At 36.5% G+C, this 13,189-nt stretch overlaps 2 protein-coding genes across 14 annotated transcripts in view; one reads left to right on the top strand and one right to left on the bottom strand.

The window, feature by feature from the left end:
• The window catches only part of LOC120637602 (neuropathy target esterase sws), a 49,497-nt gene extending 42,255 nt beyond the window's left edge, over positions 1 to 7,242 (top strand). For 7 of the 12 annotated variants that reach the window (XM_039909483.1, XM_039909481.1, XM_039909473.1 and 4 more), the window contains 3 exons: positions 1,194 to 1,341; positions 2,826 to 2,876; positions 4,241 to 7,242. In XM_039909483.1, coding sequence (XP_039765417.1) covers positions 1,194 to 1,341; positions 2,826 to 2,876; positions 4,241 to 4,351 — 310 coding nt within the window. In that variant the 3' untranslated portion in view covers positions 4,352 to 7,242. Of the gene's footprint in view, positions 1 to 1,193; positions 1,342 to 2,825; positions 2,916 to 4,240 lie in introns of all 12 variants that reach the window. The other 5 variants (XM_039909478.1, XM_039909477.1, XM_039909476.1 and 2 more) reach the window with 2 other exon arrangements.
• Positions 7,243 to 8,267: 1,025 nt separating this feature from the next.
• LOC120623213 lies at positions 8,268 to 13,040 on the bottom strand. 2 transcript variants are annotated; one of them, XM_039889098.1, is made up of 3 exons: positions 12,847 to 13,040; positions 10,082 to 10,257; positions 8,268 to 9,398 (listed from the first exon to the last, which is right to left on the bottom strand). In XM_039889098.1, the coding sequence occupies exons 1-3, from the start codon at positions 12,959 to 12,961 to the stop codon at positions 8,364 to 8,366; spliced, it is 1,326 nt and encodes a 441-aa protein (XP_039745032.1). In that variant the 5' UTR covers positions 12,962 to 13,040; the 3' UTR covers positions 8,268 to 8,363. The 2 variants fall into 2 exon arrangements, with proteins under 2 accessions (XP_039745032.1, XP_039745033.1); XM_039889099.1 differs by having other exon boundaries at positions 10,082 to 10,254.
• Positions 13,041 to 13,189: the final 149 nt, after the last annotated feature.

Below are 13,189 nucleotides of genomic sequence, written 5' to 3'. Positions count from 1 at the left end.
ATCAATTTAATAAAATATCAGGCCAATACACATAAATTTATAGTTATCAAAAGTTTAATTATATACCCACTTTATAAAATTACTGTAGCATAATACTGATTTTTAAAAAGTCGTAGAAAAAATGTTGTTTGTTTTAATGATAGGAACTACAAGGTTGATAGATTTTTAGTATTTTTATTTAACCCTGTATAATATTTTTTACTACCACCATCATCTAGGACAATGATAAGCGGAAAACCATAGAGTATAAACAAACAACATTTCGCAGAGCATGCAAGGAACACGCTCTGGAAAGTGCCGCTCTGTGTCCATCAACCAGTTTTAAGCCTCAATGTGTTTTTGGAGTTTACTCCTTAAGAATCGATTTTCATATATAAGGCGCCCGGTAATCGATTTTCATATGAATGACCTCGTTACGTTTTCGCTTTGCGACGTTTCATGCCCGGCAACTGTGATGCGCAAACATGCAACGTCGCTTTCGTGTAATCAACTTATTTTTCCTAATTAAGTTACCAAGGAAACCGAACATTATCTAGGTAAAGAAACAAACACAAAATATATGGGACAGAGTGAGATAGAAAACATTATACATTTTATTTCCTATTCTTGTTACCATGGAAACTAAATAATAAACATTACATTTATCCTAATAGTTCAGATACTCTACATCCACCTCAATCTCCCGTAGGCTACATTTAAGAAGTTACACTTCCGCCGTGTGTGAATAAATTGCACAGGATTTTTAATTTACCCTTTCATATGGTATTAATCTATATTCAGTTAAATAAACTCTCTTTGTGTATGTTTCGACAGTCGTACTTAAGGAGTAAACTCCAGTCGTGCGTCGGAGCTGACACACACTTTTTTTTTCTCTCTTTTCTCGCTAGGAAATGCGTTTACGCATCCCTTCCGGAAATAAGCTAGTAATCAAGTCCATTTCCGGAAGGGTATGTAGAACTCGCCAGCCGAGAGGCGGCTGGAATACCCACTAAAACCCAGTGTAACCCACCGCGTTTTAAGTGAAGTGCTAGCCTCATGTGTCTGTAACTACATCGGCAACTAAGCCCTGCAGACCGGAACATATCAATGCTGGGTGGCAGAATTGAGCATGGCAGTAGGTAGTACTTCCCCGGACGAGCTCTTCCGCAAAAACTCTGCTACTACTGATCTTGTGAATTCATGCTTCTTTCCAGCTATACATTCACCGACCTGGCACAGATGGTGTGTTCCGTACGCACTGCGCGGGACGTTGAGAACGAATCGTCGTCCTCATCGGACTACGAGGATGACCAAAGGCACTTTGAGGGTTACGCGTCTGAACCCAGCGCCGGTATTCTCGAGGTATGTGCTTTGGTAACTTTTTGAAACTGTTTTTATCCACTGATCCTTAATTTAACTCAGTTCTGGTTCGTTGATAACTCAACAAACTGTTATACAAGTTTTTTTTTTTTTTTTGCAATTATTAAATGTTTTAACCGACTTTAGAAGTGAGGAGGGAGTTTGTTAATTTAATTTTTTTTTGTATAACTCCGTCATTTATAGACGGATTTGCAACATTATTTTTTTGCTCGAAAGAAGTTTATTCCGGAATGGTCCCATTTAAAGGTCAAAGTCAAAGTCAAATATTTCTTTATTCAAATAGGCACATAGGCACTTTTGATGCGTTGATTATATACAAAATGTGTACATAGCAGTGAGTAGTGATGGCGATTACTACAATCGTAAACTTAAAACTAAAGCTACGAGGGTTCCAAACGCGTCCTGGTTTAAGAAGAAGCCCACAACAAACTTAGCCGGGTGTTCTTTTTGTTATCACCATCCCACGATGTCATTTGATATAAATGATAATGTGTAGAAGTTCAATACAAACATTGAACTTTGAATTTAATATCGCTCTGATGAATAGTTTCGGAGACAGACAAATTGACTCTTCAAAAATGACATTGAATAAACATTGAATAATTGTTATGAAATGTCCAATTTAGGATGATAATTTTGACAGGTGCACGCCATTTATAATTCAATATATAATTTTTAGTTGTAAACTAGAGATGTATTCATTTGATATTTGTGTCATAATTGTTACAATTTAGAATACTAACAAGATTGTTCATAAAATTTACTGATTTTTTTGTAAATCCTGGGCGTGCGTGCGATCTATTTCATTCATAGGTCATTCATTATACTGCAGCTTATATTCATGAAAAATTAAAAAAATAAAATAGTGTAAAGGGGATTACTAAGACTCCGCCGTCTGTCTGTCTGTCGGTCCGTCTGTCATTAGGCTGTATCTCAGGACCCATGATAGTTAGACAGTTGACGTTTTCACGGAACATGTATTTATGTTGCCGCTATAAAAACAAAATCGGTTCATCTGTTCGGGGGCTACGATGCCATAGACAGACGCACACGCGCACACAGACACGCCAAACTTATAACACCGGTCGTTTCAACAAACCTGTTTTTTGCTCGTTTTTGCTCGATATTTCTACTAGACGTAGACGCTTGAAATGTGCTCACAATATTTAGTTATATATTCACTTTAAAGATATAAAATATAATATTACAATTATATAAAATAATACAAATATTTAAGGGGCTCCTATACAACAGACATGATTTTTTTTGCCGTTTTTTATAGATCATATGGAATACTTCCATCAATGCGCGGTTCCGACTCGCACTTGTCCGTTTTTTATTTTAATCTTCCTCTATTATTCTATCTCTCTCTACTATTTTTATCTTTCTCTATTGTCTCTGTGGACCATAATGTTAGTGTAGATTCTAGTGTGAAACAATAAGAAATTGGGTGTTTTATAATATAGATGTCTTCGAGCGTAGAGGACGCCGCTGCGTGGATCAGCGACACGGAACTGGTGCGCACTTATTGAGCTACACGAGGCACAATACTTTGGGTTTAGCCTTTTTATTCTATTATCATGGTCGTTTCTTGGTTTCTTTGGGGTCACTTGGGCGCTTTGTGTGACGTGTAACTTGTAGTAATAAATATTTAATTAATTTATTATTTTTTTTTGACTTTATATATATAGTGATTTGTAATCCTTACTAATATTTTAAATGCGAAAGTGTGTTTGTTTGTTTGTCGTCGCTTCCCAACCTAACTTTATGACCAATCAACAAAAATAAAAAATTTTTTTCGCGGAGCAAATTAAGCTTAAATAACTTGATTCTTGGCATTGTGTTAGTTGACAAGAGGGAAAATAACATAACCTACTTTTTATCCCAGGGAAACAACCGGTTCCCGCAAGATTTGTATAAACCGTAATTAATGCGGACGTCAGCCACTAAAATATATTCAATTCCTACGTCTGAAATGAATGGACACAGGGCGGCATGTTGCAGGACGTGCTCCTTGCATGCCCTTTGAAGTGTTGTTATAGACGACGGTTTTCCACTTACCATAAGGTGAACCGCCCGCTTGTTCCGTCAATTATTACTATAAAGAAAATACAATAGATATTATTAGAATTTATTGTCTTGCGTTTCTTAGAGTACAGGAGAAGGTATATTGATATAAGTAACGTTTCTTGAACAATCAAGTGTCAGACTCCTTGGTAAACACTTGCAGCCCAGTGGGCCGCAACTAACTATATTTTAGAACGTATTAAACGTAAGCAGTAAGAGGAAAATTGATGTTCTTAATATTATTAGTAGCATCTAATTATGGCTGGTTGGTATTAATACAAGTTACATGTACTAACATCGGGTCGTGGTTTTTAATACTGGGACACGCGGGATACTAAAATAAGAAGAAAGTTGCTTTATGTGTTGTGCTTATTATGATGAAAACTTGAAAACTGTTATATACGGGTCAGGTTATTGAGAGAAAATTTAATGGTAGCTATTCATTTTGAAAAATTGTAGGCTCAAACTGCTTTTTATTTTGGTACTGTATCACGGAACAAATCCATTAATCGTTTAATTTCGTTTAATGCGCTTATCAACCGATAAATGGATTTGGTTATATGTTCAAAAAGAAGTGAGAAGTGCGTGACAGAGTTCGCCATGTATTTTGATCTGTAAATTGGCAGCACTGTACCTACTGAGTACTTTGCGCCAAATATAAGCGGCAACTATGTCATAGTTTTTTTAGAGCTGCTTTTTTGTGACTTCTTTCAGATCACCGTGCTATTATTTGACAAAGAGTTTGCCTTGTTTTTATGCGTAATTCACCGTCAATGAGTCTTTTTGCGCTAGATGAAATATCTTTGGCTTTCAGGAGGGTCTGCGCACACGGCGCGTGGGCGGCTCTCTCTCACTGTCAGAGGACGAAATGGACTCCGAAGCTGAGGTGTATGATCCGCTCAATAAAAGGGGTGGGGGCAGATGAGACCCGACCATGCACGATCTGTGCAAAGCGTTGTTCAAGTACGTGCAGGGGGATCGCGAGTGCAGTGACTAGAATAGCCTACAGAGGTCTGTAGCGTAGTGACCTTGAATGAACGATTATATAGTTTAGTGCGTCTCAGTAATTGCGTTCAACGGAACCCACAGTTTTAGCAGCTCTAGGGATCGCGAGTGAAGTGACTGGAATGACCTACAGAGGTCAGTAGCGTGTGACCTTGAATTACGGGATTTAGTAAAGTGCATCTCCGGTTTTCCGTTTAACTTAGCTTCCCAATTTTAGCAGCTGTATATGTAAGGAGATCGTGATGTATCTAGAATTACCAACAGAGGTCAGTAGCATGTGACCTTGAATGAACCGTATTTAGTTAAGTGCATCTCTGTCTGTCCGTTCAACTTAACTCCACAGCAGCTATGTAAGGAGACCCTGAATGAACTGACTAGAATGACCTGCAGAGGTCGGTAGCGTATCGTGACCTCGAATTAACAATATTTAGTTCCGCGCGTCTCTGTCTTTTCATTCAACCTCACAGTTTTATCAGCCTAGTACAAGTAATTGCATAGAAATCGCGAGTGCAGTGACTGGAATGATCTACAGAGGTCTGTTGCATGTGACCTTGAATGAAACATATTTAGTTAAGTGAGTCATTTCAACAACCCCACAGTTTCAGCAGCTGTACATGCAACGAGATTGTGAGGGAAGTGACTAGAACGACCTAAAAAGGTCTGTAACGTAGCGTGACCTTGAATGAACCATAAGAGTTAATTCCGTCTGTCTTTTCGTTAAACCTTGAAATTTTTGGCAGCTCAGTAAAATTATTAACCAGGCGTCGCGATTGCAGTGACAAGAATGACAATCAGAGGCCTTGCAACGTGAACTTGAATGAAACGTTTCGTTCAGTTCGTCGCTGTCATTTCGTTCAACATAATTACACAGTTTTAGCTGCGTACGCGTGTGTAGTGAAGAGAATCACCTACAGAGGTATGTAGCAAATGACCTTGAATTAACCTTTTTGTTCGAGCGTCGCTGTCATTTCGTTTAACATAATTCTGGGGGGACCTTGAATGAACTTTTAGTTCAGGCTATCGCTTTGTTCAATAGAAGTATTATTTTGGCTTCATATACGTACGGACGCAAGTTTCACACTAATTTTGCTGTAAAGACCTTAGGCTTGCTTTTACCATAAGTAACAGTATCTTGATCACCGATACGCGCCCACGTTCATGATAAGGCATTGTCGACAGTTCAGAAAAGAAAGAGACGCAGTTCGATTTGTCCGTAGCGAAGCTATTGTAGAATTCTGCGCAAAATATACTGTAACCTAACGAGCACGAAGATTGAAATTTTCCATTAGAATTTAATAGAGAAACGTGCACACGAAATACATTTTGTTACTTTTGTCATCTTATAAAGCTGTCAATTTTGACAATACAAATAATTGAAGTTTTCGTTTCTGATTAATGTAAATAATAAAACACTGATCGAATTAGTTTTATGGCTAATATTATAGTAGGCAAATAAAATCTTAGAACACTTTCCACACGTTATCATTTTTAATCACATATAAATAAATTTTACATTGAATTAAAAAATTTAATCGTACTATGTAGACCATTCTAACAAAAAAATACAAATTCCAAAGAATACCGTGAGTGAAAAAAATATCGCTGTACATAGCTTTTATACGATACGCGTAGATTTAAAATAAATTCGTATTGTTATGACAATACTTCATTTTTATAATATTTAATTGAATAAAAAAATAAATTATAGCCGATGGAAAGTGCCATATTATTGCATTCCTATACAACTAGGTGTAATATGAGTGTACTTATTTTATTTGTAAAACAGGTAAACTAATGTACTTAGACATTAAAATTATTTTCTTTTCGAGAAACTCTCGCATGTAAAGGTATGCGGCTAAACTGGATATGTGCGTGAATTATTTTTGACGGCCTCACTGACGCAGAGCTGAATCATATGAGTAGAGGGTGAGGGTTATATCCATCTTGTTGGTCTTTACCAACAAAGACGTGCCGCCAAACGATTAGACATTACGGTAACGATGTCCGAGAAACCGATTAGGTGTATAAGTTTCACCCGCTACCATTTAGACTGCGTCATCACTTAACACCAGGCGATTTTGTAGTGGAATAAAAAAAAAAAGGTAAAATACGCACATTCACATGATGGTTGCACTTGTCATAAGAATAACTAAAACAAAATTATTGCTCCAGACTCATATTTAAGAAGTACTTTTTTGTGTTTGATTTTCAAAAAGTTAGTTAGCCCACGTCGTCGCCCCACCTCCCTATCTTCATACAACACGTTATAATAATAAAGCTATACTTTAATTTTTAACATTATTATAAATGTTATTGATATATTCTAAAGCTATTGAACTACAGTTGGCATTAAGTAAGTTTATCGTTAACCTAAATCAGGTTTTCAATATGATTTTTCAGGTTGTATAGATGTCGAGATTATAATTTGAAGACTTGTTAATTCCAGCCTCCTTAACTTAAACTTACGTTGTGCAAACTGTAATGAATAACTTAAAAAAAAATAAGAAGGTAGTGGCAGCCCTGGCGTTGTCTGTATGGCGATAGCGGGTCCTTGCGGGCTGAGAGGGGAAGAGGGGCTTATAGCTTGGCCTTAGGGCATGCACAAACTAGATTTAAACCCAAACTTAGTTATTCTTATGCCCTTGCTATAGTTTAAGGTAATTTGTACAGAACTGAATATGTAGCTAATACTTATTATGTAGCTGTAAGGTCGCCAACAAAGGCACAAAAATGTAAATGTATTAAAATGCCAAATGTTACTCAAAATGTGTCTCCTACGTTTTATTTATCAATAAATGCTCAAACTATCTTTAAATGCGTTTTATTTGCAAGAATTTACTATTTTTCATTTGTTTTTTTGTTATTTACAAACATACATGAATAAACAGGTAATTTTTAAATTCGAAATAAAATTATCCAACTATATATAATAAGTTAAGACGTAGCAGCTGACTAAAGTACAGCCGATACCTTAAGTATTGCACCGTCTCTCGCAACCGTTGGGTCGTTTTCGAGAAACCAATAAATAAAATCAAATTGAAATGCACCTAGTGCTTCTCGTTTTAGAATCGCATATTGTGTACTGCATTTGTATATTACAAACCGCTAAACGAACTTTACATGTACGCTGCGGCGGCTGGCAGGGACCGTAAACGCATAGTGGTAGATGTCTAAATTGGTTTATAAACATTTATTTACTACCTCCTTTATTTATGAATATTTCATTTCTCACAGAATGCTACCGTTCACGTAGTGTAGGTTGCACCAACCTAATTTAATATTTACAATAACTAATCTGATTTCTTTACGCAAAGTGTTTAATTTGCATTATCAAATCACGACCCGGAATCATAGAAGAACATAGCTTAATGAGCTGCAAACCGGAAGTATTAATGGGCATAAGCTAAGATCGATGCGACGGATGTTAGAGCCCAAGGTCCTAGAATAAAGGAAAGGAGCACCGGAAAGCGTATCATTAGGCTGCCCGTCCACCGGAGCGGAGCGAGGCAGTGGAGCCGAGAAACGGTCTAATGCGGAGCGCAGTTGCGTACTGTGTCTGGTTCACTTAAGAGCAGCGGAGATTTTGTGCAATCCTATTGGTTAATATTTCTCCGTTTCTCGGCTCCGCTGCCTCGCTCTGCTCCGGCGGACTGGCAGCCTTAGTAGACTCTTCCACTAGGAGGACGGACGACATCAAGTGAGTCGCAGGAAGCCGATGGTCAATGATTCTTTAAGACGACAACTACGAGTAGTATAACATACATAGTGTCATAGTGTTGTATATAAATCTCTAAACTGAACTAATTTAATATGACTAATGCTATTGTTGTTTTTTATGGAAAACATTTCGAAAATTACGGCGTTTTCTGATCTGTCAGTTTATTTATAACATAATTGGCACTACTGTGTCTTGAAGATATTGTTTACACTTCTTAATCTTTGAAAGATTTCCAATTTATAGCATAAAGTAAACGTGCTTTTACTTCATGCATTCGTCTCAAGTAACTATGAACGTTGATCACTTCTGCATTATCCCCATAATCATTCTTAATAGTCTCAACACCCTCGATGCACATCGTTCTATAATTGTGGCCAGTTTCAAGGCCATAGCTCGTTGTTTCCGTTGTACCGTCCCATTCTTCATGATTTCGTATTTTTAAAGCTTTTACTTTCCTCTCCCAATGGCGTTTCATATGGTGCCTTATATCTGGACAGTCGCAGAGGTTTATCAGAACTTGCATACTTCTTAATTGAAGTGGCGGTTTGTTGGTGCCGCAGCATAAAGAAACTAAACGCTTGGTCAGTTCCTCGCAGCATTCTTTAGCACGCCATTTTGAACGCGTTGTTAAAGTTGTATACTCCATCAAACCAACTGCGCTGATCCTTATTTCTATTGATTGGGACATTATGAAAGGTCTCAATACAAATGTTAGGTCGTAAATATCAGCCAATTGTTTCCCTATAGGGTGTTTACACAATTGTGTCATGCAATCCATTGCCCCACAGACTATCCTTGGGTCCTGGTTCGAAAATAATTGTAGCATGATTTGAAAAGCGTTTGCTTTGAGTGGTCCTTCAGGGTTCCATTCTGTTAGATTCTCAAGAGTTTTGAGATGTAAGAGTACAATTCCTGTATAATCATTTTTGACCATTTTTAGCAAGTTTTCTATAATATTTTCGCATGTTAGTAATGTTTCAACGGAGCAACGATCGCTACTTAGAGTCCTTAAGGTATAAGCCGCTGCATATCTTATTTCTCTTCGATCTCTAAGTACAAGCCACATGAGGTTTTCAACAATCTTTATCCTTGACATGATCTGTTTTCTTCCCTGATAATAAGAAGCTAGGATGGTGAGTATAAGACATACTTTTTCGCGGACTACAGCGTCACGTTCCAGCATTAGGTCGATCAGGCGATATCCTACGTGAAGATTTATCAAGAACATAGCGTTCTCTGATATTTGGACCTGAAATAGGTAGGCAAGTCAGACCATATTGTTGATCGAGAAAATCTACTTTGTCATATAGGGAATGTAATCTAAACAGAAAAACCTAAAATAAACAATAAGTATAACATAGTATTTTAAACACATAGTTGTGTGTGTGTATGGAAGTGTATGTGTATGAGTTTGAGTTTGTGTGTGTGTACACTGTACAATGTGAGTGTCTCAGTGTGTGTCAATATAGGATTCAAATGACAGTGCTCGACTTGTAGACTACTACTACACTATGACAAATATCAAATCCAAGATGGCCGCGTCTTGATAATGGCGAAACATTTTTTACAACTCCTTAAATATGGGTATCAAAAAAACGGTCTTTACAAGTCGAATAACATAAACGATATTAAAAGTCGGGGGTTTCTAAGTTCAAAATTTATATGCTACTAGCTGTACCCAGCCACGCTTCGCTGTGGCACATTGTGATTGAATGGTTGAGAAAAATAGATAAAAACAATCCTTGATGCGTATTATATATCATGCTGAAATTTCAGCTCGAACGGTGCAGAACTTTTTGAGTTTTTGAAACGTATACAAACCAACATAACATTTTTATATATATACACATTAAGTACACACACAATCACAAGAATTCTCTAATACTTTTTAAACGTGGCCACAGTTTTATTAAGAGTCTAATTAACAAATACCTGATCCCATATGCTATGCAAAGCCTGCAATTGCACGAGATGGTCGGGCGAGTGTAGGTCTCTGTTTATGAGACGTAGTCCTACCCGACCAAAGCCGAGGCGAGCCCGTGTGATGTCCACGTGCGGGGCGTATAAGGACGGCTGCATTGATTCTAGCCTCTGTGCTGCTGGTGCTTCTGGGGAACACATTACTGCTGAATATGATAAGAGTTTCCTGTGTGGTAACAGCGGATCAGAATACAGTTGTCACCACCCCTCGTCTCCCCGCAGGTATCGTACGAGGTGACTAAGGGAATCTACCGACTATCGGAGAACGATCAGCATCCTCATCTTTGCAATTACTAACATCTACTGCTGATTATGGGAGAACCTCCAAGTTGAGTGATCTTTAGTCCAACAGTGGCGTGTTATACTATATTCATCACCAGCTGACCTTCGCTGACCGCAACTTCGTCTGCACCTAGAAAAACCCTAGAAACTAATTGCAGCGCTACCTACCAGGTGGACCTGTTTTATTTCCAAACTATGTTATTCGCGGCCGTACGTGTTATTCTATACGCGTTGCAACTTCTAAGCGATAGGTTCAATTTGAATATTTCAAAACTGAATTTGCAGGTATATAATGAAACTTAATAATTATTACTTTATTTCTTTCGCATTTATAATATTAATATTTAGTAGGATGATACGCATGCATTCGATCGTTGTCCGATATGCCTCGCGACTTGCTGTTATCTGTGAAGAGTTATGTCCTTTATCTCCGATAATATTTATCAGATCTTCATGAAGGAGCTATGAAGTAAAATTGATAAAAAGTTTCATCCCATTTCCCGTAAGAAAATTTATTGTTTATCGGGATAAAAAGTATCCTATATGTTGACCCGGTATATCAGCTACAACTATACTATACCAAATTTTATTTAAATCCGTTCAGTAGTTTTCACGTGATGCCCGGAAAGACAGACAGACAGACAAACAAAAATTAAATAAAAATCTGTTTTAGACTCAGCGTCGATTATAAAGCATCATTTCAGGTCATTTTCAAAATATATTAAATGTACAGAAATCTTTCAGTTACAATTTTATTATAAGTATAGATAGTAATAAATTTCATTAATACCTAAAATATAATAATAATGTTTATTTCCATGAAATCTTAAGTCTAATTTTACAATTCAGTAAATGGTATTCTTATTTTTAATTTTTTTTTACTACAAGCTTCAGAGCTAAACTAAGAAACCTTGTATTTCAGCTTCAGTGCCTTCACCCCCTAGGATATTTTAATAATTGTAAGCTTAAATATTGAACATAAATTTAATTTCTTAAAAATAATAGTATTTTATAAATTTTTAAATATGATTGTAATACAATGAAGAGGGTGTGTATCACTGTAATCACTCATGTAAATGAAGGTATGTAAAGAGTACATAAAATGGATGGTTTGTAAATTAAATGTAAATAAATTATATTTTGACAGCAAAAGGGTGTACTTTTTATTTTAATATAGTAAGTAGGTTTTCAGTATCGTCATATGATAAAATCTTTAAACATGTAGTTATGGCTTTTTTTTTTTATTTATTTTGTTGAGAGGGTAGATGTTTGTTTACTAATTTATTTTGTTATACAAATGAGGTCCCAGAAAACAAAATAATTTATTAATGTGTTTGATAATTGTGATCTTTTGACTACGGTGTGTATTCTGCGTTTATTAAGAGCATCACATGTAAGTTCAGAATGTTGTTTTAGTTCTATGTTAGATAGATATTTATTTATGTATCCTGTCGGAAACGAATTAAATAGCAAAATATATTTGTTTACGATAATAGTAGATACTTAGTTCAACAAGGGGGTAAAGCAATGTATTACGTTACGGTCGCCGTTTACTCTAAAATCCCATGCAAACGAGAGATTCTTAGAGTTACTTCCGAGAGGGTGTTGCATCTAGAATCCTGAGTGTACCGCGGGGTTTAGGGGCGCCCAAAACGAAGGTAGCTTAAACCCTTACTTGAATACTCTACTTTAATACCTTGCGAGGCCATAAAATCAAGTTTTGGAAGGTTTATTTTTGCAATCTATACTCTGCCTCTGGTGAGTGGAACACCATCGTACGTTAGAGCGAGATAGCAATATTCTACTTATTCAAATCATAAAAGCCCCTAGAGACTCCCGTACCACATAACGTACCCGCTAAGCCTATGATAAATTGACTTACTTGACCTTTCAATACTAGGCTATACTATATACTATACTATATACTATGACAATACACACATCGCCATCTAGCCCCAAAGTAAGCGTAGCTTGTGTTATGGGTACTAAGATAGCTGATGAATATTTTTTTATGAATATAATACACATAAATACTTATAATATACAGATAAACACCCAGACACTGAAAAACATTCATGTTCATCACACAAACATTTTCCAGTTGTGGGAATCGAACTTACGACCTTGGACTCGGCCGTCGGCTATGTAATAAGGCATTGTCGAACGAGTGGTGTAAAAATTAAATTAAAGCAAAGCTTTGAGCTATCAAGATTTGGAGGTCTCGAGCAAAGCTGAAAGTTAGTTACCAAGGTTAGGTAGGTTCCCTCACCAATTTAATAATACCGGTATATTAGTATGTTAATTTTTTTTTTTATAGTTTGTCTTAGTGTTACATCGACTACATTGTCAAATAAAGAAAATATTTTTGTAGGGAAACAATAATTAACAACTTAAATTGTTACAATTGTTTACAATTATACCAACAGTGTACACACCTGTGCGCGGATCAAAATGTTTCTTCTCCATCGCTCTATCAACTGCTTTGTTTATGACCCGCGGGTTCACCGCGCATACTAGCTGCAGATATGAATTCTTGTGAGGGCAAAACATGATTAAGTACAAATTGAGTATCCTACAATAAAACCATCTAAAAATAAATTATCCTATTATATTTTTGTATATTATGTAAATTTCATATAAATCCATTAACTTTGCTTTTGATTGATTGTCAATCTTTGACATCAATGTCATTCAAGCAAGGAGTCAATAATCTTTATATGAGAATAACAACTTTTCCATCTGCCTTATTGAACACCATTAATTAAACCTTGTTTGATA

Source organism: Pararge aegeria, chromosome 4, assembly GCF_905163445.1.
Source record: "Pararge aegeria chromosome 4, ilParAegt1.1, whole genome shotgun sequence".
In the NCBI taxonomy this organism is placed as follows: Eukaryota; Metazoa; Arthropoda; class Insecta; order Lepidoptera; family Nymphalidae; genus Pararge; species Pararge aegeria.
Note: the sequence above shows the minus strand (reverse complement) of the source record. Positions and strands in the feature narration are given on the sequence as shown.